At 46.8% G+C, this 27,901-nt stretch overlaps 1 protein-coding gene across 3 annotated transcripts in view; it reads left to right on the top strand.

Moving 5' to 3' along the window:
• The window catches only part of LOC137429973 (cell adhesion molecule CEACAM3-like), a 55,417-nt gene extending 33,566 nt beyond the window's left edge, over positions 1 to 21,851 (top strand). For 2 of the 3 annotated variants that reach the window (XR_013623573.1, XM_068120406.2), the window contains 3 exons: positions 17,606 to 17,658; positions 17,758 to 17,855; positions 21,340 to 21,851. Coding sequence is in view for 2 of the 3 variants with exons in the window: in XM_068120406.2 (XP_067976507.1) it covers positions 17,606 to 17,658; positions 17,758 to 17,835 (131 nt within the window). In the remaining variant the exon portion in view is untranslated. Of the gene's footprint in view, positions 1 to 17,605; positions 17,659 to 17,757; positions 18,309 to 21,339 lie in introns of those variants that run through there. The other variant, XM_068120397.2, reaches the window with a different exon arrangement.
• The last annotated feature ends 6,050 nt before the right edge of the window (positions 21,852 to 27,901 follow it).

The raw sequence follows: 27,901 nt of genomic DNA, 5'->3' as shown, positions 1-27,901 counted from the left end.
ATCTAATCATTCCGTCCTTGTCAAATACACTACCTCTCTGCCAAATTTCGTCCGAATCTGTCCACAACTTTTTTGTCTTGTTCACAGACAAACAAACAAACAGAGAGACAGGGGTGAAAACATAACCTCCACCCACCCTCGGTGGCGGAGGTAAAGAGTGATTTGAAAATGGCATGGTGTATGCTTTGCATAAATGTATCACTGAACTTGCTACCTTTTGCAATTTTTCGAGAATAAAACGTTGAAATAGTCCACTTTTTTTTTTGGAAACACCATTATATATATATATATCAGTCGTTATTATAGTCATTATTATAGTCATTAGGCTGGAGAACTTAAATTATAATCTGATATATAAATATTTGAATCAAATATATATACAGTATATCAGTCATTATGCGACTTCATACCATCAGTGGGGAACCGCCAGTAAGGTGTCCCGTCCCATACAGCTACTGTTGCACCTTACTGGGAGCGATAAGAACCGCCTACCACACGGTAACATTATCTCTGGGTATCCACTCACTATATGGAGTCGACCTGGATAATGCGACCGTGTGGCAGGCGGTGCTTATTGCTCCCAGTAAGGTGCAGCAGTGGCTGTATGGGCCACCTTACTGGCGGTTTCCCACTGATGATATGAAGGTCGCATAATGACTGATATAAAAATCGAAAGGTTTTCAGAGTCACAAGTGTATGGAAGGCTCACTGCGTTGCCCTAATGAAGCATCAACAAGGGCGAAACCAGTTCGGTAACTGTGAGTTTTGCATACACTTGTGACAGTATCTGAATTTAAGATCCATAATGACGCACTGCGAGATAGCTCCTCCGGAGCTTGGCAGGCAATGCGGACATGCGTGGCGATGACGTCATGACGCTCGCTCATTAGGTTGGAGAACCAAATTACAGATACTAATATATATATATATATATGTATATAATTTTAGAAACAGGAATCAAATTACTGCGAGGGGCTAAGTGTGAAATTTATTTGACTCAATGCGGGGCTCGAACCACGGACCTCCGTTGATAATGCGTCAACAGCCCACTGCGCTATTGAGCCAGCCACAATCTCCTCAGAACGTTTCCATACTTAACACTGTGAGCTTTATCATGGCCGATGTCTTACGTGCCTGCTAAGCAGACCCTGAATGTTCATGGCCGATGTCTTACATGCCTGCTAAGCAGACCCCGAATGTTGGCGTAAGTATATGCATGCTTATGTATGTGTGAATAAGTAGAAATGCATTGAAGATTAATTCAAATACAATTTTAGAAACAGGAATCAAATTCCTGCGAGGGGCTAAGTGTGAAAAAATTCTGACTCAATGCGCGGCTCGAACCACGGACCTCCGTTGATAACGTGTCAACAGCCCACTGCGCTATTGAGACAGCCACAATCTCCTCATAACTTTTCCACACAACACTGCGAGCTTTATCATGGCCGATGTCTTACATGCCTGCTAAGCAGACCCCGAATGTTAGCGTAAGTATATGCATGCGTATGTATGTGTGAATAAGTAGAAATGCACGAATGCATCTATATATATATATATTGTTGCGAATATGGAATTTGGCCTCCATATCCGCTTGTAAATATTCCCCTATTTCCCCAATACTCCCCAACTATCCCCAATCCCCCATTCCCTAGTCCCATTGTCTGTAAACAACACTCTGTAGAACCGACCTTCCCCTTTATCCCCCATTAAATGTCGTGCCCAGGTCCACCGCATCTCACGTAGACAACTTTCGGACATCTTGCTAGTTATTCTTAGTCTATGTCAGTTAAGGACTCCTTTCCATTAATTATGACTCTTCGTTGCACCAGAATGTGATTATATGGCACCAGTAGTGAGTTTAGGACCTTCCCATACCTCCTTCCATCTTCTTCCCCAAACAACAACAACAACAACAACTACAGCTACAACAACAACAACAACTACAGCTACAACAACAACAACAACTACAGCTACAACAACAACTACAACCACGGCGCGCGGGGGGAGTGTGCGTCCTCCCACCAGCTCGGTTAGCCGCCATGACCATGCGCTCCACGGGGTTACCACGAAGGGGCTCCCTGTCAGCCCCTCGTCAAGGGCGGAGCCGGTAACCCCCCCGCATGCACCCAATGAGAAGCAACGAGCCGATTCCATCTGGGGCGGAGCTAACGAGCCGAGGGCGTGTCACTCCCCGCCGGATATACGCAGCGACTTACCGGATGTGAGGTGAGATGCGCCCCGAGCTTGAGAAGACAAGAGAGCCACCTCCGAGCGCTGAGAGACCTCCTGCATCTTTTGGGCCGCGCTATCCTGTCCCTGAGCACAAGGTGCACCTTGTGCTGGCCATCGAATACCCGCTTTCCTTGCCATCAATCCCCGTGTGAGTCAGTTTTTGTCCTGTTTCTCTGTGGTCTGTCGGGAATAATATAAGATTGTGTCTAAGTGCCTATCTTCCTTTGCTGTCCCTCTTGTAGTTGTAATCTAACCTTCCGAACGAATATAACCTCCTCCGGAGGTCTTGAGAACCGTATCCCTGGTGTCGTGTCATTTTAATCCCAGCCGTGTGTCTTTTCCTTCATTGACCTAGCGTAGCGCGATTAGTCAACGTTCGGGTATAATCGGGTAACTTGTGCAGACGTGGTCATACCAAACCGCTCGGTAAATAACATCCACCACCACGTCAGTAACAATTGGTGTCGAGGAGTGGAATTCGAACCCGGGACTAAATTTATTAGGCCCAAATTTGTAGTAGAATCAATTCGGAGCGCGTTTCCCGCGCGAAATTATAACGGCGAAATTTGAATTTGTTTTACAAAAATAAAAACCCGAATTTTGAAAGTCGCGCTATGGCAGACCAAGACAGCTGGGGTCCGGTAGGGGAGAGTGAGGCAGGGTCGGTCCAGGACCAAATTGAGGGACGCGAGGAGAGCGAAGCAGTGAGGGCGGCAGGGTCGCAAAATAGCGTTGTCACGCACGAGGTGGCCACGGCGTCCACGCCCGCGACCGTGGCAGCGCCCCTGGTGGATCCGAACCTTTTTATGTTGCAAATGAGGGCCCTTATGGAACAAATGGGTGAGCGATTGGAGGGCCAAATGGGGGCCCAGATCGGAGGGTTAGGGAGTAGAATAGAGGGATTAGACAATAGATTAGGGGAAATACAGGAGGGGTTAATGGGGGTAGAAAACAGAATGGCCGCTCAAGAGAATCAAATGGAAGGGATGCAAAAGGGGTTAGAGGGGGTAGAAAATAGAATGGCTGCCCAGGAGAATCAGATAGAGGGAGTGAAAAATGGGTTAGAGGGGGTAGAAAACAGAATGGCCGCTCAAGAGAATCAAATGGAAGGGATGCAAAAAGGGTTAGAGGGGTTAGAAAACACCATGGAAGGCAAATTGAGGGACATGAGGGACCAAGCGGAAAGGGAAGTTAACCAAATGGGGCAGCAGATAGAGGGGGTCAGAATGGGGGTAGAAACCAAACTGGATGCTCACAGGGAGGAAATGGAGCAGATGAGGGTGGCATCTGGGCAGGAGATGCAAGTGATGGGAGAGGAGATCAGGAGAGGTGTGAGTGAGGAGGTCGGAGGAGTGCGCGAGGAGGTGAGGCACTGTAAGGAGCGCATGGAGAAGGAGGTGAGAAAGGGGACTGTAAAATTGCAAAGTGGTATAGAGGAGTTGACGCAGGAGGTGGAACAGCTGACGGAGGGACAAAAAGAACTAACGGACCAGGTAAAGAAGAACACAGCGGTAATAGGAGGGTTAAAAGCGACACAAAATGACCTAAAAAATGACTTGGTAGCGACGAAGAGGGAATGTCAGATGGTACGTGAGGGACTGACAACGAGGTTGGACGAGGTGATAGAGGTAATGGAGACGAAGGACCGGCAGGTGAGGACGCACATGGAAACGGTCAAGGTAGCCTTGGAGGACGAGCTTGAGGAGACGTACCGGGGAATAAAAGAGGTGAAGCAGAAATTAGAAGAAGTGGAAGAAGGGGTGAGCGAAATTAAGAAGCGACGGAGAGAGGATAAGAAAGAGATAAAGGAGGAAGTAAAAGAATTGGTCCAAAGTCTGTGTTCGGATCGTGATGATGTGCTCATTAACCGGATGAGGGATTCGCAGGTGATGGAGGAGAAGCGAAGAGGAAGAGGACCCGGTGTAAGTGGGGACCAATATGGTCGTGCGTATGATGCGCCAGGTGATTTAAGAAGCTTGGGGGTCGAGATGGACCCGGGTGTTCGTGAGAGGCCGCTGGTGAAGTGTGCGACAGGTCTGGTGTGCGAAAAAGGAGGTGTGCGAGAAAGTCCGACTCTGGGGTGTGTGAGGAAAAAGTGCGTGCCAAGGAGTGAGGGTGCTGGCGAAAGTGAGTCGGTCGTAGCGCGTGTGCGAGGGAGCACATGGAAGCGCGGTGTGGTAAGTGTTACAGAGGGTGTGACGGGAGAGTGTGCGCAAGAGTGTGCGCGAGAAAGGTGTGTGACGGACAGGTGCATGGGGAGAGAGTGCGCTGTCAAAGGCAAGGAAGAATGCATGCCTGTGGTGAGTGTTACAGAGGGTGTGACGGGAGAGTGTGCGCAAGAGTGTGCGCGAGAAAGGTGTGTAACGGACAGGTGCCTGAGGAAAGAGTGCGCTGTCAAGAGTAAGGGTGAGTGCGCTGTCAAGAATGGAGGTGAGAGTAGTGAGAGTGACAAGGAGAGTGAGTTGGCTGTGACAGGTGAGCGAGGATGTACACCTGGGATGGAAGGATGCACACCTGGAATGGTAGAGCGTGAGTGGGAATGCACGCTGGAGTTGGTGGTGAGGCACGTGGTTGGGTGTGCGAATGAGAGCACACCTGTGATTGTCACAGAGGAGGTGACAGAGGAGGGGGCGCGAAGAGGTGTGTTGGTGAGGTGTGCGACCAACGAATGTGTGCCAAAGTGTTCGGTGGTCAGGTGTGTGACCAAGGCTGTGAGTGGAATGGGTGTACCTGGGTGTGTAAGGAACGGTACAAGGAGCATGGAAACGGCTGGATGTGTGAGCAAGGAACGGGCTGCGGGGTGTAAGCATGCAGGTGAAGCATCGACGTTAAACGGGTTAGAGGTTAGGTCGACTTTTAGCCGAAGCGGGCCCTCGGTGCGTGCCGGGCCTCGCTGTGAACGGCCGCGTCCGTGCTCCACTAGGCGGAGCTGGCAGCCCGATAGAAAGGGTCGTCATGGCGACCACTTTTTGGTGAGACGTGCCGGCAGGTCGAGAGCGGGACATTGGATGGCTCCGTGCCGAGATGGTGCGTGGGATCTCGGCACGGGTAAGCCCCCGTCCCTGCACCGAATGCCGGACGCATCCAGCCGCTGGCACAGAACAACCCGCATTCATGGCTTGGCTTTACGAAGCCGGGCTTTGGATAGGAGTTGGCGCACCGAGAGGCATTCGTGAGTAGACTGGGTGATGAGGTTAGTGTTTTGGACCCAAAATTAGAGAAAAACAAAATTTGATGATTGGCAAGGGATTGGCAGTAGTGATTGGCAGATGATGGGTAGTGATTGGCAAATTTTTAATTTGTTGAAATTTGATGTGCAAAATTGGTAGTGAGCGATGGGCCCGGTGGGTAAGGTTGGCATCCCTGCCACCCTTCCCATATGGGGGCAAATGCGCAATAGCTTATGGGGTGTATGGCAGTGAAAACTAGCCCGGGTGGGTTAGGATATGGTGTGTAGGGATCTAGCGAAGAGATTGACATTAGGTGACGTTAAGTTTAGTTAGTGACTGATACCTGTAGTGGGGACGCAGGTAGATTAGTGTGGATGATAATGACGAGGGAGCGCAATAGTTTAAAGGGACGACTGGGAAGCGCAAGTTTCAGAAGGGAGTAGTTAGCTGAGATGATGCCGTGTGTGTGAGAATTGAGCAGGTGTGATTGCACAGGTGTGCAACTGGACAGGTGTGTGGAGTAGTGTGTGAGTAGTGAGTGTTGTGGATCAGCGCGAATGCGCTTGGGGAGAGAAGGGTGCAGGTGGCACCAGGTGTGAGAGCACAGGTGTGCAAGTACAGGTGTGTGGAGAGAGTTGGAGTAAGTGGTACGGAGTGGTGTGCATGGTGCGAAGGTGTGGATGGGGGAAGAGTGGACCCCTTTCACGAGTACCCGGGGCGGGTAGTGTAAGTGTTAGGTAGAGGGTATAGGTAAATTGTGGTTGGATATTGGCATTTGTGGTGCGGTTGCAGAATGGTGTTGTGAATGGGTGCATTAGTGTTGTGGAAATGGCTGGGCATGTAGCCTGTTAGTGTGTGTAGTTGGTTGGGCACTCCACCACTGTGAGGATGTCGGCCAGGTGAGGCCGCAGGTGGGCTCTGGGAGCCGTTAGTTGTGGATGGGGCCCGAGGATCCGGAGGACGGACCCGGGTAGCCCAGTGCCAGAGAGGGCACCGAGTGGGGAGAGCGCCAGAGGGCCTTCCCCAGGTAGTTAGGTTAGGGTAAGGAGCAGGTAAGCTCGGAGGCAACTGCAGTGGTGGAGGTGTGCAGGTGGGTAGACCCGCTGGGAGAGGTACACGCCACAGCCCAGAAATTGTGCGAGGGCACCGGGAGATGAATCGGGGGAGTGAGACCCCAAATTGAAAAGCACCACAGTTTGGCCAATGGGAATTGGTTTTTAGAACCCATAGTGAAAGAGGGCCAATGGTTTGGCCGGAGAAAGACCCCGGGTAGTGTAAAGTTGTTAAAGTCATTTAGGAAATAGTTAGGATTGATGAACCTGTCGCACCATACGCAGCCACTTACCTGTGGTGATGATGATGACTCCACACCTGTGTTTTCTTTGTTTTGTTGCAGGAAATGAGATTGCTGTGGATTGGTTAGACGCATCACGACGTGGATGAGACATTGGGGTGATTCCATCTCTCCCTCCCTAGGAGGGACTGATGATGAATTGGTAATGGCAAATTTTGATGTTCAGTTGGAGATGGCAAATTTTGATGAGAGTTGAAAATGGCAAATTTGATTGGTTAGGAGGGAGAGAAGACGAATTTGGTTAATGGGAGGAACGGGGAAGACAGTAGGGATGTTTGTTGATTTGTAAAGTAGATGTTTATGGGTAGTGTTGTGTTTTGTGGATACAGTAAGGGGTAAGGGAGGGGCCATGTAGGTTACCTGGTGGGGGGGGGGGGGCGTACGGTAGGAACGTACCTGTCTCACCTGGTTCCCATGTGCCCCCAGTGTGCATTACCTTACATTGCGTGCACTTTTGCGCCCTTACCGCCTTACTCACTTGTCTGCTTCTTTTGTCTCCCACCTCCGAGGATCTGGCTTTGGGGCAGAGAGAGAGGAGAGAGAGGTGCTGGCTTCGCAGTTGTGGGCCTGCACTTTCGCTGCTTGCTGCCTGGATCGATACACCATATGGACCGCAATGTTTGTGGCCACCCACCATGGACCGCAGTCTTATGCGGCCAAGCACCACCCGTGGATGGACCTATGGGTCAACGTGGCACCTATGCCATACAAGGTGAACCACTAACAGTTGGCCCCCTGACGGCCACAATAGAGAAATGGACGCGGTTGGCGCCTTTCTTTATTTTTGAAAGAAGTAAGAAGGCCAAGTGCACCACACGAAGGCAAGACCAGCGGCAGAACATCGGCCGGCTGTGACACCACCGGTGATTCATAAACACTTTATTGGTGCACCGGATGGTGCTCACTGTGTGATGGGGTGGTGCTTGATGCTTGGAAGGGGTGCTCTGCACATTATTAAAGGCCGTAGGCCACAGAGCACTCGTGGGTTGGTGTATCGATGCTGGCATGCGTGCTCTCTCTATGCATAACATCTGCATGTGTTCCTCCAAAAACAGGTCCTGGATCGTAGTGTAAATATCAGCGTAGTCTTGTGTAAATAATGCTCCCTACCGGCTGTATGTTTAGTTTGAGGATTCTTTCCGGATTCGGTTATCCTGTGGGTGTGTTTCTGTGAGGAGAAGGGTGCAATGTCGCAGGGGGACATATTTACTCATTTGTGAATATCTGTAAAACTGTCGCACTCAGGGTAGAGTTAATAGTAGAGGGAACTACATTGCGTGCCACACTAAAGTAGGTAAAAATTTATCGGGTCGGGACGCCCCGAGGGTAGAGAAGGGTGCAGTGTTGCGAATATGGAATTTGGCCTCCATATCCGCTTGTAAATATTCCCCTATTTCCCCAATACTCCCCAACTATCCCCAATCCCCCATTCCCTAGTCCCATTGTCTGTAAACAACACTCAGTAGAACCGACCTTCCCCTTTATCCCCCATTAAATGTCGTGCCCAGGTCCACCGCATCTCACGTAGACAACTTTCGGACATCTTGCTAGTGATTCTTAGTCTATGTCAGTTAAGGACTCCTTTCCATTAATTCTGACTCTTCGTTGCACCAGAATGTGATTATATGGCACCAGTAGTGAGTTTAGGACCTTCCCATACCTCCTTCCATCTTCTTCCCCAAACAACAACAACAACAACAACTACAGCTACAACAACAACAACAACTACAGCTACAACAACAACAACAACTACAGCTACAACAACAACTACAACCACGGCGCGCGGGGGGAGTGTGCGTCCTCCCACCAGCTCGGTTAGCCGCCATGACCATGCGCTCCACGGGGTTACCACGAAGGGGCTCCCTGTCAGCCCCTCGTCAAGGGCGGAGCCGGTAACCCCCCCGCATGCACCCAATGAGAAGCAACGAGCCGATTCCATCTGGGGCGGAGCTAACGAGCCGAGGGCGTGTCACTCCCCGCCGGATATACGCAGCGACTTACCGGATGTGAGGTGAGATGCGCCCCGAGCTTGAGAAGACAAGAGAGCCACCTCCGAGCGCTGAGAGACCTCCTGCATCTTTTGGGCCGCGCTATCCTGTCCCTGAGCACAAGGTGCACCTTGTGCTGGCCATCGAATACCCGCTTTCCTTGCCATCAATCCCCGTGTGAGTCAGTTTTTGTCCTGTTTCTCTGTGGTCTGTCGGGAATAATATAAGATTGTGTCTAAGTGCCTATCTTCCTTTGCTGTCCCTCTTGTAGTTGTAATCTAACCTTCCGAACGAATATAACCTCCTCCGGAGGTCTTGAGAACCGTATCCCTGGTGTCGTGTCATTTTAATCCCAGCCGTGTGTCTTTTCCTTCATTGACCTAGCGTAGCGCGATTAGTCAACGTTCGGGTATAATCGGGTAACTTGTGCAGACGTGGTCATACCAAACCGCTCGGTAAATAACATCCACCACCACGTCAGTAACAATATATATATATATATATATATATATATATATATATTGTTGCGGATATGGGATTTGCATCCATCCATATCCGCTTGTAAATATTCCCCTATTTCCTCAATACTTCCCAACTATCCCCAATCCCCCATTCCCTAGTCCCATTGTCTGTAAACAACACTCTGTAGACCCGACCTCCCCCTATTTCCCCCATTAAATGTCGTGCCCAGGTTCACCGCATCTCATGTAAGACAACTATAGGACATCTTGCTAGTTATTCTTAGTCTATGTCAGTTAAGGACTCGTTTCCATTAATTCTGACCCTTCGTTGCACCAGAATGTGATTGTATGGCACCGTTAGGAAGTTTAGGACCTCCCAATACCTCCCCGCAGCTCTTCCTCACAGTTCAACAACAACAACAACGACAACGAGCGCAGGGAGTGCGCGTCCTCACTCCGGCTTGGTTGGTAGGGGGTGTTGGGAGGGCACCAGGCCTTCCCAACGAGCCGCCATCGAACATGTGCTCGACGGGGTTACCAAATAGGGGCTCCCTGTCAGCTCCTCGTCAAGGGCGGAGCCCGGTAACCCCCGCACCCAATGGAAGCGGCGGACCGGCCCCAGTGGGGCGGAACCAACCAGCCGAGGGCGTGTCACTCCCGGCTGAGCATGCGCAGTGAAGGGGAGGTGACGTCAGATGCGCGCTGAGCTTGAAGCAAGAAAGGCGTCCCCTCTGAGCGCTGTGATACCTCCCCGCATCTTCTGGACCGTGCTTTATCCTGTCCCCGAGCCAAGGTGCACCTTGTGCCATCGAACTACCTGTCCCTCCCTGCCATCAATCCCTGTGTAAGTCTGCCTTGTTCCGTTTGTCTGTGGTCTGTCTGGTATAAGATAAGACGGTAATTAAGTGCCCATCTCTTCTGTGTCTTTACCTCACTGCCTTGTAATCTACCCCTTTTCTCCACCACTGTAATTATACCCTCCTCCGGAGGTCTTGAGAACTGTACCCCTTGCGTCGTTTCATCTATCCCAGTCGTCGTGTCCTTTCTACCATTGATTTGGCATAGCGCGATTTGGCCAACGTCTGGGTGAATCGGGTGAGTTGGGGAAGAATCGGGGAAACTGTTAGGTCGCGGCAATACCACCGCTCGGTAAATAACATCTTTAACCGCGTCCGTAACAATTGGTTGTCAGGAGTTGGGATTCGAACCCGGGACTAAATTTATTTAGCCCAAATTTTGGACACCAATTGTGTTATTACCGTAACAATTGGTGTCTGGGCGTGAGATACGGACCCGAAGCGCGCTTAACGCGCTCAAAATTACAAGTCACCGAAATTTGATTTTGTTTTACAAAAACCCGAATTTTGAAAGTCGCGCTATGGGAGATCAAGACGGCTGGGTTCCGGTAGAGGAGAGTGAGGCAGGGTCGATCCAGGACCAAATTGAGGGACATGAGGAGAGCGAAGCAGTGAGGGCGGCAGGTTCGCAAAATGGCGTCCTCGCGCACGAGGTTACGGGCGTGCAAAATGGCGCCTCGCACATGGCTACAGCGACCGCGCCCGCGACCGTAGCAGCGCCGCTGGTGGATTTGAACCTTTTTTTAATACAAATGAAGGCCCTTATGGACAAGAATAGCGAAGAAATGGAAAGCAGAATGATGGGGGTAATGGGGAACCGGATGGATGCTCAGAGTGAGCAAATGAGGGCTGATAGTGAGCGATTGGGGGGCAGAATGGGGGGCAAAATGGGAGAAATGGGGGAACGGCTAGAAGCTAAATTAGAGGGGTTAGACAATGGGATAGAAGGGGTGAAACATGGGTTAACGGGGATAGAAAACAGAATGGCCGCTCAAGAGAATCAAATAGAAGGGGTGAAACATGGGTTAACGGGGGTAGAAAACAGAATGGCCGCTCAAGAGAATCAAATGGAAGGGATGAAAAAGGGGTTAGAGGGGTTAGAAAACAGTATGGAAGGCAAATTGAGGGACATGAGGGACCAAGCGGAAAGGGAAGTTAAACAAATGGGGCAGAAGATAGAGGGGGTCAGAATGGGGGTAGCAACTAAATTGGATGCTCACAAGGAGGAAATGGAGCAGATGAGGGTGGCATCTGGGCAGGAGATGCAAGTGATGGGAGAGGAGATCAGAAGAGGTGTGAGTGAGGAGGTCGGAGGAGTGCGCGAGGAGGTGAGGCACTGTGAGGAGCGCATGGAGAAGGAGGTGAGAAAGGGGACTGTAAAATTGCAAGGTGGTATAGAGGAGTTGACGCTGGGAGTAGAACAGCTGACAGTGGGACAAAAGGAGTTGGGGGCCCAGGTAAAGAAGAACACAGCAGTAATAGAGGGTTTAAAATCGACACAGAAGGAGATGAAAAAGGACGTAGGGGTAATTAAAAAAGAGTGTCAGACGGTACATGAGGACCTGACGAGGAAAATGAACAAGATGGTAGAAGTGATGGAGGTTAAAGAGCGGGAGGTGCGGGAGCACATAGAAAAAAATAAGGTGGAGTTCGAAGAAGAACTTAAGGGGGCGCACGAGGAGATGAAGGAGGTGAAGCAGAAATTAGAAGAAGTGGAAGAAGGGGTGAGTGAAATTAAGAAGCGACGGAGAGGGGATAAGAAAGAGATAAAAGAGGAAGTAAAAGAATTGGTCCAAAGTCTGTGTTCGGATCGTGATGATGTGCTCATTAACCGGATGAGGGATTCGCAGGTGATGGAGGAGAAGCGAAGAGAAAGAGGACCCGGTGTAAGTGGTGACCAATATGGTCGTGCGTATGATGCGCCAGGTGATTTAATAAGCTTGGGGGTCGAGATAGACCCGGGTGTTCGTGAGAGGCAGTTGGTGAAGTGTGCGACAGGTCTGGTGTGCGAAAAAGGAGGTGTGCGAGAAAGTCCGACTCTGGGGTGCATGAGGAAAGAGTGCGCTGTCAAAAGTAAGGAAGAATGCACACCTGTGGTGAGTGTTACAGAGGGTGTAACGGGAGAGTGTGCGCGAGAAGGTGTGTAACGGACAGGTGCATGGGGAAAGAGTGCGCTGTCAAAAGTAAGGAAGAATGCACGCCTGTGGTGAGTGTTACGGAGGACGTAACGAAGGAGAGGTGTGGACCGAGGTGTGCGCAAGAGTGTGCGCGAAGAGGTGTGTTGGTGAGGTGTGCGAGCGACGAATGTGTGCCAAGGTGTTCGGTGGTCAGGTGTGTGACCAAGTCTGTGAGTGGAATGAGTGTACCGAGGTGTGTAAGAGAAGGTACGACGAGGAGCATGGAAACGGCTGGATGTATGAGCAAGAAAGGGGTAGCGTATGAGCAAGAAAGGGGTAGCGTATGCGTGTAAGCATGCAGGTGAGGCATCGACGGTAACCGGGTTAGCGGTTAGAACGACAGTTAGCCGAATCAGGCCCTCGGTGCGCGTCGGGCAGCTTTGCGTGCCGCGAGAACCAGCGGGGATCCGAGCCACGGCGGGTTCGAAAGGACCGCCGTATGCGATCCACGCTGGGCCTCGCTTGGAACGGCCGCGTCCGTGCTCCACTAGGCGGGGCGGGCAGCCCGACAGGAAGGGTCGTCATGGCGACCACTTTTTATTGAGACGTTCCGGCAGGTCGAGATCGGGACATTGGATGGCTCCACGCCGAGGTGGTGCGTGGGATCTCAGCACGGGTAAGCCTCCTTCCCTGCACCGAATGTCGGACGCATCCAACCGCCAGTACCAAAGAACCCGCATTCATTGCTCGGCTGTACGAAGCCGGGCTGTAGACGTGAATTGGCGCACCGAGAGGATCTAATAAGTAGACGGGTGATGAGGTTCGTGTTTTGGACCCAAAATTAGAAAAAGGCAAAATTTGATGATTGGCAAAGGATTGGCAGAGTGAAGATTGGTAATGGTACAGTGATTGGTAGAGTGATTGGCAAATTTTTGATTTGTTGAAATTTGGTAAGCAAAATTCGTAGTGGGACCTCCCCGATGTGGTGGGATGGCCAATCCACCATCCCTCACAAAAGGGGGGCAAAGGAGCACTAGGTTTATGGGGTTTATGGCAGTGAAAACTAGCCCGGGTGGGTTAGGATATATCATGTGTAGGGATCTAGCGAAGATGACATTAGGTAACGTTAAGGTTTAGTTAGTGACTGATACCTGTAGGGGGGACGCAGGTAGATTAGTGTGGATTATATTGACGTGGGAGCGCTGAGTGTAAGGGAAGACGGAGGAGCGCGAGTTTTAGAAGGGAGTAGACAGAGCAGATGATGCAGTGTGAATGGAAGTGCTGGTGAGCAGCTTCAAATGAGGCATCGGTGAGGCAATGCTCCGAGGTGTGTGTGAGTGTACAAGTGATGAATGAGAGAGCATTGCGGATGAGGTCATGGTGAGTAGTGAGTGTTGTGGATCAGCGCGAATGCGCTTGGGGGAGAGAAGGGTGCAGGCGGCACCAAGTATGAGAGCACAGGTGTGCAAGTACAGGTGTGTGGAATATATGGAGCAGAGAATGAGTGGTGTGGAGAGAGTTGGAGTAAGTGGTACGGAGTGGTGTGCGTGGTGCGAAGGTGTGGATGGGGGAAGAGTGGACCCCCATCACGGATACCCGGGGCGGGTAGTGTAAGTGTTAGGTCGAGGGTATAGGTAAATTGTGGTTGGATATTGGCATCTGTGGTGCGGGTGGAAGAATGATGATTGGATGGGTGCATTAGTGTTGTGGAAATGGCTGGGCGTGTAGCCTGTTAGTGTGTGTAGTTGGTTTGGGCACTCCACCACTGTGAGGATGTCGGCCAGGTGAGGCCGCAGGTGGGCTCTGGGAGCCGGTAGTTGTGGATGGGGCCCGAGGATCCGGAGGACGGACCCGGGTAGCCCAGTGCCAGAGGGCACCGAGGGGTGACAGAGCCAGGAGGGGCCTTCCCCAGTTAGTTAGGTTAGGGTGAGGAGCTAGGTAAGCTCGGGTGGCAACTGCAGTGGTGGAGGTGTGCAGGTGGGTAGACCTGCTGGGAGAGCTACACGTCGCAGCCCAGAAATTGTGCAAGGGCACCGGGAGATGAATCAGGGGAGTGAGACCCCAAATTGAGAAGCACCACAGTTTGGTCAATGGGAATTGGTTTTTAGAACCCATAGTGTAAGTTGGCCAATGGATTGGCAGGGAAAGACCCCGGGTAATGTAAAGTTGTTAAAGTCATTTAGGAAATAGTTAGGATTGATGAACCTGTCGCACCATACGCAGCCACTTACCTGAGGTGATGCTGATGACTCCACACCTGTGTTTTCTTTGTTTTGTGTTGCAGGAAAGGAGAATTACTGTTTGGATTTGTGAGACGCATCACGACGTGGATGAGACATTGGGGTGATTCCATCTCTCCCTCCTTAGGAGGGACTGATGATGAATTGGTGATGGCAGATTTTGATGTTGAGTTGGAGATGGCAAATTTTGATGAGAGTTGGAAATAGCAAATTTGATTGGTTAGGAGGGAGAGAAGACGAATTTGGTTTATGGGAGGAACGGGGAAGACAGTAGGGGCGTTGTTGATGTGTAAAGTAGATGTTTATGGGTAGTGTTGTGTTTTGTGGATACAGTAAGGGGTAAGGGAGGGGCAATGTAGGTTACCTGGTGGGGGGGGGGGGGGGCGTATGGTAGGAACGTACCTGTCTCACCTGGTTCCCATGTGCCCCCAGTGTGCATTACCTTGTATTGCGTGCACTTTTGCGCCCTTACCACCTTACTCACTTGTCTTCTTTTGTCTCCCACCTCCGAGGATCTGGCTTTGGGGCAGAGAGAGAGGAGAGAGAGGTGCTGGCTCCGCAGTTGTGGGCCTGTACTTCCGCTGCTTGCTGCCTGGATCGATACACCATATGGACCGCAATTTTTGTGGCCACCCACAATGGACCGCAGTTTGCGGTCAAGCACCACCCGTGGATGGACCTCTGGGTCAACGTGGCACCTATGCCATACAGGTGAACCACTTTTAGTTGGCCCCCCTGACGGCCACAATTCAGAAATGGACGCGGTTGGCGCCTTTCTTTATTTCTAAAGAAGCCAGAAGGCCAAGTGCACTCCATGAAGGCAAGTCCAGCGGCAGAACATCGGCCGGCTGCGACACCACCGGTGACCATGGACACTTAATTGTGCATTTCTATGAACACTTTATTGGTGCACCGGATGGTGCTGACTGTGCGTAATGGGGTGGTGCTTTTGATGCTTGGACGGGGTGCTCTGCACATTATTAAAGGCCGTAGGGCCACAGGGCACTCGTGGGTTGGTGTATCGATGCTGGCATGCGTGCTCTCCCTATGCATAACATCTGCATGTGTTCCTCAAAGAACAGGTCCTGGATCGTAGTGTAAATATCAGTCTTGTATAAATGATGCTCCCTACCGGCTGTATGTTTAGTTTGAGGATGCTTTCCGCGATTCGGTTATCCTGTGGGTGTGTTTCTGTTAGGAGAAGGGTGCAACGTCGCAGGGGGACATATTTACTCATTTGTGAACATCTGTAAAACTGTCACACTCAGGGTTGAGTTAATAGTAGAGGGAACTACATCTGAGTGCCACACTAAAGTAGGTAAAAATTTATCGGGTCGGGCCGCCCCGAGGTAGAGAAGGGTGCAGTGTTGCGGATATGGGATTTGCATCCATCCATATCCGCTTGTAAATATTCCCCTATTTCCTCAATACTTCCCAACTATCCCCAATCCCCCATTCCCTAGTCCCATTTTCTGTAAACAACACTCTGTAGACCCGACCTCCCCCTATTTCCCCCATTAAATGTCGTGCCCAGGTTCACCGCATCTCATGTAAGACAACTATAGGACATCTTGCTAGTTATTCTTAGTCTATGTCAGTTAAGGACTCGTTTCCATTAATTCTGACCCTTCGTTGCACCAGAATGTGATTGTATGGCACCGTTAGGAAGTTTAGGACCTCCCAATACCTCCCCGCAGCTCTTCCTCACAGTTAAACAACAACAACAACAACGACAACGAGCGCAGGGAGTGCGTGTCCTCACTCCGGCTTGGTTGGTAGGGGGTGTTGGGAGGGCACCAGGCCTTCCCAACGAGCCGCCATCGAACATGTGCTCGACGGGGTTACCAAATAGGGGCTCCCTGTCAGCTCCTCGTCAAGGGCAGAGCCCGGTAACCCCCGCACCCAATGGAAGCGGCGGACCGGCCCCAGTGGGGCGGAACCAACCAGCCGAGGGCGTGTCACTCCCGGCTGCGCATGCGCAGTGAGGGGGAGGTGACGTCAGATGCGCGCTGAGCTTGAAGCAAGAAAGACGTCCCCTCCGAGCGCTGTGAGACCTCCCCGCATCTTCTGGACCGTGCTTTATCCTGTCCCCGAGCCAAGGTGCACCTTGTGCCATCGAACTACCTGTCCCTCCCTGCCATCAATCCCTGTGTAAGTCTGCCTTGTTCCGTTTGTCTGTGGTCTGTCTGGTATAAGATAAGACGGTAATTAAGTGCCCATCTCTTCTGTGTCTTTACCTCACTGCCTTGTAATCTACCCCTTTTCTCCACCACTGTAATTATACCCTCCTCCGGAGGTCTTGAGAACTGTACCCCTTGCGTCGTTTCATCTATCCCAGTCGTCGTGTCCTTTCTACCATTGATTTGGCATAGCGCGATTTGGCCAACGTCTGGGTGAATCGGGTGAGTTGGGGAAGAATCGGGGAAACTGTTAGGTCGCGGCAATACCACCGCTCGGTAAATAACATCTTTAACCGCGTCCGTAACAATATATATATATATATATATATATATATATATATATATATATATATATATATATATATATATATATATATATATATATATATATATATGTATATATATATATATATATATATATATATGTATATATATATATATATATATATATATATATATATATATATATATATATATATATATATATATATATATATATATATATATATATATATATAGATGCTGATCAATACCTTGCTTCATGCCTCTAAATTAATTATCAACATCAGATCCAGAATGACTAAAGCGATGAAATATGCATAGAAGATGATATTTTCCTGCAAAGAGAAGATGATTTAGTTTAGTAGAACCTGATCACCAAGGCTTTTATTCTCGTATTACTGAGCCACCCATTTGCATTTTGAAAATGTAACCGACCGTTTTTCACCATTCCCAACCTACCAACGTGGTCATCTGAAAGTAATTCATAAGATACACGTTTCCCTCTTTATCCATTGCAGCTACAATTTATAAAGCAAGACTGATGAATCACATGTAATAAGGAACAGGAGCCTGGTTCTGATCACATTTAAAGACGATCGCGCACTAGAAGGCTCTCATCCTCTCCCTGCTTGCATTTTGTGGAGTTGTTAAATGGGCCCATATATTCCCATTTTAAACCATCGACCTCGTAACCCTGTTGTCAATTTATTTGCTTCTGCTCTAGGTGAAAATGACTTGAGTAAGAGCACCCTGGAAAGTTCGGTGAGCAATATAACGGTGAGCAATATAAACATTTCTGAGTTCTTTATCTACAACATTCCCAATACTTCCATCTCCAACTTGTCCATTCTCTCTTGTCTCCTTTGGGTGATGCAGAGTGAGATTCACGATTACAGAGTCGTAAAAACTGAACCTGAAGTAGGTGTTAAAATCAGGTCCCTCACCATCGTATGATGCTTGAGATAAAGCAACAGGTAACAAAGTTTACTTTTTCTTAGTTTTATATTTATCAATTAAAGTTTACCTGCACCAACCAATTTATAATGCTGTTTGATGGATGGAATCAATAGACGTTCATTGATTTATGACTTTATGCGAACCTCCGTGAGAAACTGACGTTTCTGGCATTGACCCTTCCCCGGAGTAAAACAGCCTTGTTCTACCTGTCCATCAACACGAGCCTTCACCTGTAGGACTAGTTCTTCATTCTATGATGCTGTTGTTGTGGCTTTGCTGTCTTTTCAATATGTCACCTCTGTTGATGTCACTTCCAGAATGGAACTCGCAAACCAACACTGTATTTTCACAAACAATGGTTTCAAGCCATAGACGGATGTTTATCAGGTTATTGGAATATTTAACACTGCAGTTGGCTCCATAATTATTGTGCAATTGACCAGAATAAACAATTTCATGTTGAAGTTTAATGATAGGAAAGCAGGATGCAAGTTTTTTCAAGATTGGTTTTGCAACCAACATTATTTCTATTTTCTCGCTCTTGCTCTTCTCAGTACAACAGGTGCAGTTGCACATTTGAAGGAAGGAAGGGTGTGTGTGTGTGTGTGTGTGTATGTGTGTGTGTGTGTGTGTGTGTGTGTGTGTGTGTGTGTGTGTGTGTGTGTGTGTGTGTGTGTGTGTGTGTGTGTGAGACCTGTAGGAACTGACAGTGGGGAAACAATTGGGCACAACCAGCAATGGAATAAATGAACAGGAAAAGAAGAAGAATAAAAAGAAAACTAGACACAATTCCGTGTGTGTGTGTGTGTGTGTGTGTGTGTGTGTGTGTGTGTGTGTGTGTGTGTGTGTGTGTGTGTGTGTGTGTGTTGCATTGGCGACATAAGCCTGGTGTTGGCTTAACGGTCAGGGTGCTGTCTTGGGATCTCCGGATCCTGAGTTCGATCTTAGGATCGTTGAATTAACGGCAGGGGGGTTGACTCAGCCTGTCATCCTTCCGAGGTTGGCAAATTGAGTACCAGTTCACTGGTAATTGGGGCGCTGCATCAACGGCACAAACACACTTCCAGAGAAATGATGCAACCGGCAGCCACAGGCTGCACATGAAAACAACAACATTGTCTACATGTCCTGTTCAATTGTCACAATTTCTTTAATTTGCTTCCTAAAGTGTCATTATAAAGACCAGTTAAAACGATTTTAACCCCAATTCGACTGAAAATCACAGGGTTGTGTTTTCCAAATACCAATCAGGATCATGTACTTTTCAGATCAATTCTAGTTTTTTATATGCACATATGGTTCCAAGATACCAAATATCATTTTTGGTTTTTTTACACAAAATGTGCAAAAAACCAGTGTGTAAAAAAACAAAAACAAACAACTTGTAATGATAAGAATGGTCAAATATCTCAATAAATGTATGATAATTTGTCAAGGGTGTTCATACAGCTGTTATAATGACTTTTTCTGTTGGTTGGAAGTCATATTCAAACTGAATGATGTCCATGCAAATCCATTTTCTTGGCCCAAATAATTGTTCATGACTATGGAATCAAAATATGGATTTATTGTGCAGATATAACAGGGAAACTTGGAAAGTGCAAAGGGCATCGGGGATTAACTACTGCAAGCAGGTTATTAGTCCCCTACCGGTGTACACCGGCCTTCACCGAGTCTTCACCGTCCCTCCGTCTGTCAGTCCGTCAGTCCGTCAGTCGGTCACGCAAAGAATAGTTTTCCGGACTTTTTTTCTAAACGCTTAACGCTAATGATTTCAAACTTGACACATGGTTTCCTCATGATAAGTTACAGATCAAGTTCAAACTTCACGACGTTTCGATCATTTTTGACAAAGTTATGGCACTTTGAACTTTGGGAATTCTGATAATTCTGATGATCCTCAACTCAGTGCCATTTTAAGTTTTAATTTCCTTTAAAAACCATTTCCTCTGCAATAATAGGACCGATTGAGATCAAATTTTCACCATAGGAGGGACTCGGTCTGTAGAATATTTTAATGGTAATTATGACGTCACAGGTCACGTGGTTCGGCCGCCATATTGTTTTTAGTGAAAACACGAAAACCCCTTTTTCTCTGCAACGGCTGAACAGATCGAGGCCAAACTTTGCAGGCAGCATCGCATACCCATGACGAACAAAAAAGTCAGCGAGCATGACGTCATGCGTCACATGGTTTCAGAGTTATGACGTTTTTAAGCATGAACCTTTAAAACCGAGCCCCTCCCTCATTTTTGATCCAATCGAGGGGAAACTTCACAGATCTGTTCAGCATGTCAGTCTACTAAAATGTCCTTTTGAAATTTGCGATAGGGCACGTGGTTTGGCAGATATCGTTAATTAAACGACAATATTAAAATAAATGGATATCTCTTGAATCGCTAGTACCTCAGACCGTGAGTTGGTAATTATATAATTCACACAGTGCAACACGTGCAGGCCGCTCCACGGAGTGACCTTGCGGGCTTATCAACGAGGCGAGGCGTGACACACATGTGTCTCAGCATACCTCAGATCAAGTTTGAAAACCAGCGTCAACCATGCATAAATTTGCATATTCGATCATTTTTGACAAAGTTATGGCACTTTGAACTTTGGTAGGGGACATGTATTGTAGCGTAATACTCAGAATGCTTATTTTATTTGAAACAAAACCGTTTACCTTGTTTCATGACCATTACTGAATCTAAGGGGGCTTCCTGGAATAGCATGACCCATGATCATTATTACCCCCATTCACCTGACTTAACACAACCCTCACTGGTTGATTTGTGTTTCTTCTTCTTCCTATTCTTCTTCCTTTATTTATGCTGCGATAACTTCAGAACAGCTGAAGAGATCTAAGTCAAACTTGGTGCAAGTATGTATAATTATATAAAGATAAATTGATTAGATTATGGGGTCAAGAGGTTAATGATCAACGTCAGAAGTCCCATGAGGTAAAAAAAAAAAAAAAAAAAATACTGTTGCCGCACTAACTTGTGAACCAGTGATGGGATTTTGACCAAACTTCGAATAAGTATATATTATGATGCAACGATGCACTGATTAGATTTCGGCATGAAGATGTCAAAGGTCAGAGGTCATGCCAGGTAAAAATGTGATACTTGAGAACAGCTGAAGGGATTTCAATCAAACTTGGTACAAGTATGTATAAATCTCCATCAGTGCATCAATCCACGATAGATTCTTACTAAAAATAAACGGTCAGAGGTCTCCTGTTAATGTTAATGTGATACCATTGATTATAGGCTTTGAACAAACTAAGTAGACGCACCATGATAATATTGTTTGTACAGATTAGATATCGAGGTCAAATTGTCTTGAGGTTTTCAGTCAAAGTTAGTCAGCAAATACTTAATGTGGGTGGAGGCATATCGGTCGACGTTGCAACGTCGAAGTGTCTAGTTTTAGTTTTATTCTTCTTCTTTTCCTGTTCATTTAATCCCTTGCTGGTTGTGCCAATTGTTTCCCCACTGTCAGTTCCATGAGCCTTGCTCTTGTGGACAGAAAAAGCATTACTCTGGAGTCAACCCATGCTCTTCAAAATCAATGCCCTCATTAAAATGTCATGATCATATTTCAAAAAATGTTTTTGTATAAAAAATTGCTGCTCAACATGACATCACGGTTCAGTAATCATAGCAAATTAATGTTAGACATGCATTTTTGATGTTTTTGTACAAAAGTTTATACATCATTGTTTTGCAAAAAATATTGCCAAGACAATCTTTACTTTTTTTTATTATTATTGTTTTGTCTTCGATTTTGCACATTTTATATCAAGCATATTTTAACTACAGAATGAATGGAATTATGTTTTTATTCTTGAAATTACTCTTTGTAATATATTGTGATTGTGTCTCACATGGGACGTTTTGTACTTGCTGCAATAGGTATGTTTTGCCTTGCTATTTACCTTGGTTTTATTTCCATCTTAATGAATGTCATGTTTTTTGCACTCTATTATTTTGAAATAAACATCACATGAGTTAGATTTGTGTCAAACTCAGTAATTCTGCTTTATTCTCCACGAGCGAGGCCTACCCGGTGCTTCATGGGAAAGGGGGGGGGGGGGGGGGGAGGGTAGGAGGGTTGTGCGGTGCTGCCTAGCTGGGTGACCTTTTCCCGGCGGTGATTTTCAGTCGTGAAAGAGTAATAAAAAAAACACGGAAACAAAATTATTTACAAGATTACAATGTGCAACATGTGCCAGAACCCATACGTATATTTTATCGCCCGTGCAGTGCTTTATGGGTTGGGTGAGGGGGGTTGACCCATGATCTGACCTTGGCTACCCCCAACACGTTTGCAAAATTTGGTGGAGATTGGCCAAGCTGCTTCTTTCTATCATTTTCAGACGTACACACAATACATATATAAATTCCTTGAGGGGGGGTGTAATTTTGAGGGTGATATTTTGGTGCCATGAATTAATTTTTTTTTTGGGGGGGGGTGGTTATTTTTGTGCCATTAACTTGAACCTGGGTACCCCCCAGCACTTGTGCAAAATCAGTTGGAGATTGGCCCAGCCATATTTGTTTTTCTATTATTTTCACAACTACACAAACATGCATACAGAAAATTTTATTGTGGGTGGATAGCTTAAAATCTTACCTAGATTCTGAAGTACCTGCACCCAAAATTTGGGGCCTCTCGGTGCTACGATTCAGCTGTGAGAGAATAACGTACAAACTAACACAAATACTTCAAAATATTTAAAACTCTTTACCATCATATTCTCTGTCCCTCCTCCCAATCTTTGGATGATGGTTGTTCCTTGATGGGGCGTGGCAACTTTGAGTAATAAAACTTCACCCAAATAATCAGTTTGACATGTGTAAATATATATATAACAAATGTATTGGTACCACTATTGGGCTTGCAGCCAATTTTCGTGTTAAACGTAGGGGTGTTTCAGGAGTTTAGAAATAACTCCCGAGTTATTTAATTTAAAATTAAATTCAAAATAGAATTTATATATTGTTTAAAAATTGAATTCAAATGTGACATTGAAAAAAAAAAGGTCATCCAGTTTACTTGGAATACATTTGGTCATTGTTTGTGGTCATGCCTTGTGAAAATTATCTGGCTTTTTTAATCGTCTCTGGCAGTAAATCCCTGAGACAACTAAATCGTCTAAATGAAGTCAAGACTTCTAAAAATTATGTATCAGTGAAATCTGATTTTTAAATTCCATATAATTGTACCAAGGGGATGCCAATTAAATGAAGAGTGGACCAACAACAGACCTGTGCAACACTTTCAGTAATGAACTGGGACTCTGAGTGTCCAGCAATATTTACAGTAGATGTACAATCAGAAATGGGCTTTAAACTTTTCAAGAGCAGGAGATTTATTTATGTATTTTTTTTTTTATACACACAGTCGAGGCTCGTGTAAGAGCTAATAAATACATTAAACACAAAAAACATAAACGGACCCATAAAACATATAATAAAGGGAGCGGGAGACAAGAGAGGGAGAGAGAGGGAAGCACACAAGCACAACAACAGAAGAGAACAGGGACATGACATGATTTGATGATTGGTCTACTCTTGGTCTACTCTACATTATTTGGTCTATTGTTGGCTATAAAAATACGATTGGACCTTCAACATCCACCAATTAATGCTATCAGAAGGGTTTGCATCTTAGCATCTATCTGAGGTATGGGACATTTTATGATGTACCACATTGCCTGTGAAGTACCAATCTGAGTTTTATATTGAGACCGAGGATAGAATCCAGACAAAACAGCTCAAAATTAAATGTGCTACCTCACCACCATCCAGTTGGTCTGGTCAAGTAATATATTATAGTTATCTCTGTCAAAGCAGCTGATACAGTGCTTTTAGAAAGTATTCACACCCCTTGACCTTTTCATATTTTGTTGTGTTACAGCCTAAATTTAACATGGACTAAATATATTTAAAAATTGTCACTGATCTGCACAAAATACCCCATAATGACAAAGTGAAAACTTTTTAGCAATTTTTACAAATTTTCTTGAATATGAAATAAAGAAATATATAATTGAAATTTAACCCTATCAGTCAATACTTCAGAGTATTAGTCAATACCTGCTGGTGCGTAGGCGAGATAGGGGGCACCTCCGGGACACAAAGGTGATCCCGGGGGAAGAGGCTGTTTCACAGCACCACTTGGTTGTCTGCGACATAAGGGTGAAAGGTGCGAGGAGAGCTCGGCGGGTGAAGTACCAACCGAGAATGAAGGTGTGGAGGTTGAAAGAGGTGACAGTAAGGGAGGCATTAAAAGAGAGGCTGAGTATGGTAGAGGATGATGTGGTTGAGCTTGAAAGTGGTTGGATGTCAATGAAAGATAGTCTGTTGGGAGCCGTTGGTGAGGTATGTGGATGGACAAAAGCACCACCGAGGCACTCGGAAACATGGTGGGAGGATGATGAAGTTGGAAAGAAGATTGACGAGAAGAGGAAGAAGTTCAAGAAGTGGAAGAAGGCGGAGGGTATGGGGGCAGAAAAGGCAGAGCATGAAAGTTATAAGGCAGCCAAGAAGGCTGCAAAGAAAGGTAGCAAAGGCACAGGAGGCATGTAGGAAAATGTTCGGAGAACGCTTGGATTTGGAAGAGGGTCAGAGAGCGGTATTCAGGATTGCAAAGCAGATAGTGAAAGAGAGGTGTGATGTGATGGGGGTGAGTTGCTTGAAGGATGAAGTGGGACAAATCGTTGTGGACCCAGATGGAATTAAAGGAAGATGGAAGAGATATATGGAAATACTGTTGAATGCAGAGAATGAATGGGATGGCAACATAGAGAGTAACCAAGTTTTAGGACCGGCAGAGAGGATAACCGAGAAGGAAATTGAGGAAGCGATAAAAGCAATGAAGAGTAGAAAAGTGGGAGGGCCGACGGGAGTTGTGGGAGATATGTTGAAGGCAGCAGGAAGTTGGGGGTGTGAAGAGAATGACAGAGATCTGCAATCTGGTGGTGAAAAAAGGCCGCATTCCAGTGGTTGGGAACTGAGTACCCTCGTCCCTCTATACAAGGGGAAAGGTGACCCTCTGGACTGTGGCTCGTATCGAGCGATAAAGTTATTGGAGCATGGAATGAAGGTATTGGAAAGGTAGTTGGAGAGGAGGATAAGAAAGAAAGTGAAGATTGACGAAATGCAGTTTGGATTTACGCCAGGAAGAGGAACGACAAACGCACTTTTTATTGTGAGGCAGTTGCAGGAGAAGTACATGGAGAAGAGGAGGAAGTTGTTTCTTGGGTTTGTTGATCTGGAGAAAGCATTAGATAGGGTTCCACGTGAAGTATTGACATGGGCATTGAGGAAGTTAAGAGTGGAGGAATGGTTGATCAGAGTAGTGATGGCAATGTACAAAAGAGCGTGCACAGCTGTAAGGACGAAGGACGGGAACAGTGGTGAGTTTGAGGTGAAGGTGGGAGTGCATCAGGCGTCGGTACTAAGTCCACTACTATTTGTAGCTGTGATGGAGGTGCTGGCTCGGAACGTAAAGGAGGGTTTACCATGGGAGTTGTTGTATGCAGATGATCTGGTGTTGATTGCAGAAAGTATGGATGGACTGAAGGAGAAGATGAACAAGTGGAAGGAATGTATGGAGACAAAAGGTCTGAAGGTGAATATCAGAAAGACGAAGGTGATGGCGAGTGGTAAAGCATGTGGTGAGGTGGAAAGAACTGGGAAATGGCCGTGTGCTGTGTGCAGGAAGGGTGTCGGAGTGAATTCCATTCAATGTACAATGTGCGCTGAGTGGGTTCATCAAAAATGTAGTGGTTTGAGAGGGTCATTAACCAGTGTGGCAGCTACATTCAAGTGCAAGGTGTGCACAGAGGGAGCTGCAGATGGAGGAAATGTTGAGTTGGATCTTGGAGACAGCGTGAAGCTGGAAGGTGTGAAAACATTTTGTTACCGAGGAGACATGTTGAATGGAGAAGGTGGATCAGACTCGGCAACGGTTACTGGAGTGAGATGTGCATGGAAGATGTTTCGGGAACTGAGTGGCGTGCTGACGAGGAGGGGAGTGTCGTTGAAGCTGAAGGGAAAGGTGTATGCTGCATGTGTGAGAAGTGTTATGATTTATGGGAGCGAGACATGGGTAATGAACGTAGAGCAGCAACGAAGGCTGGAAAGGGTGGAAATGCGAATGGTTCAGTGGATGTGTGGAGTATCGTTGAGAGAGAGGAAGACAAATGATGAATTGCGAAAGATGATGGGAATAGAGCCTGTGATGGATACTGTGAAGAGAAACAGTTTGAGATGGTTTGGTCATGTGTTGAGGAAGGATGAAAGTGACTGGTTGAGAAGAGTGATGGAAATGAATGGAGAAGGGAGTAGAGGACGGGGAAGACCGAGAAAGACTTGGCTAAAGATGGTCGAAGAAGAAATGCGGGCAAGGGGGTTAACAAGGGGAGATGCAGAAAATAGGGCAAAATGGAGAAGATTGTCATCGGGACCGCAAGGCTAACCCCCGCTCTTGCAGGGAAAATGGCCTTAAAATGCCTGTTGTTGTTGTAGTCAATACTTCGGAGAAGCGCCTTTGGCAGTGATTACAGCTTCGAGTCTTCTTGGGTACGCCTATCAGCTTTGCACATCTGGATTTCGGGAGTTTCTCCCATTACATTCATTCATTACATTACATTACATTACATTCTTCCTTGCAGATTTGCTCAAGCTCCGTCAAGTTGGAAGGGGAGCATTGGTGAACAGCAATCTTCAAGTCTTTCTGCAGATTATATTAATAGGATTCACGTCTGGGCTTTCACATTATTGTTCTGAAGCCATTCAAGTGTTGCTTTGGCTGTATGTTTGAGGTCGTTGTCCTGTTAGAACTTAAATCTTTGCCGCAGTCTCAGGTCTTGTGCACTCTGAAGCAGGTTTTCCTCAAGGATTTCCCTGTATTTGGCTCCATTCATTCTTCCCTCTATCCTTGCAAATCTCCCGGTCCGGTGCATTAATCTGCCAATGGCTGCAGGCAAACAAGACCTAGATGGAAATGAGCAGTTCAGCAGACACAGGAGTGTGGAGAAAGACAAACGGTTGTCCAGAGAGTGTATGGAGTCATGAGCCAACTGTGCCAAGCTTTTGTCTGTAGCTCAATGGAATACTGCTCTCCACAATATGCCGAGGCCCCAACTTCACACCTGTTTCTCCAAGATGTTTTGGAATCCAAAGGTCTTAGCATCATTGGCATATCCCATGTTGTGGAAGAAGTACAGGGCTTGCTCCTTTCATTACAGACATGTTGATGACCACTCTTTTATATTGCCCGTCCTCATATATTTGTCCTCCTTGTCTTCCTCCCTCCATCCTTCTCTAGTCCCGCTAATTTGTACAAGGTATTCCAGGTGTCAACTTCTTCTTCCTCTTTTTAACCTTGTGGAACCTTTTTCAGTCTATTCAAACCCACTCTTCTCTGGAGTACTTCAAGTTGGCAGTGCACCACTACCTCAGATCACACTCAGTCCTTACCCTCATTAATCTTCGCCTTCCTCTGCTCGTCTACCTGCAGGTTGTTAGGTTTCCTTCTCTCTTTCTTTTTATCCTATTTGCACATCCTCTTGATGCATCCAAATATTGACCTACTGCCACACTGCTTGTTCATTGCCCTCGACCATCTGCCACCTCTCCTCTACCTGAGCGGAGACTTTGTATTAAAAGAAAGTTCGTGAAATTTAAAGCAAGAGTAAAGTAGAACTTTTGATAACTTTCAATTTTGTCAGGGTCACATCAGAAAAAAGTAGCTGAGTTGAGAAGACGTAACTTTCCAACTGTATTTTATTTATTTATTTTATTTTGGTGGAAGATCATTTATCTTTACTGTCAATTAAAATATAGATTGTGGACCACCAAATAAGTTAACAATCGTTCCCCAGTCAGGTTTCCCTTCATCACGATTTGTTGAAGTTTGGTTTTAACTTTACACAAGGGTAAGACATTTAAAATAAAAGGCAAATTCATCACATGAGGGTTAAATAAAAACAAAATGTTGATTTTATAAAATAAATTAAAATTTGATGAATGTTGCTACTCCAGTCCAAAAC

Source organism: Myxine glutinosa, chromosome 1 (assembly GCF_964187855.1).
Source record: "Myxine glutinosa chromosome 1, kmMyxGlut1.1, whole genome shotgun sequence".
NCBI classification, from domain to species: Eukaryota; Metazoa; Chordata; class Myxini; order Myxiniformes; family Myxinidae; genus Myxine; species Myxine glutinosa.
Note: the sequence above shows the minus strand (reverse complement) of the source record. Positions and strands in the feature narration are given on the sequence as shown.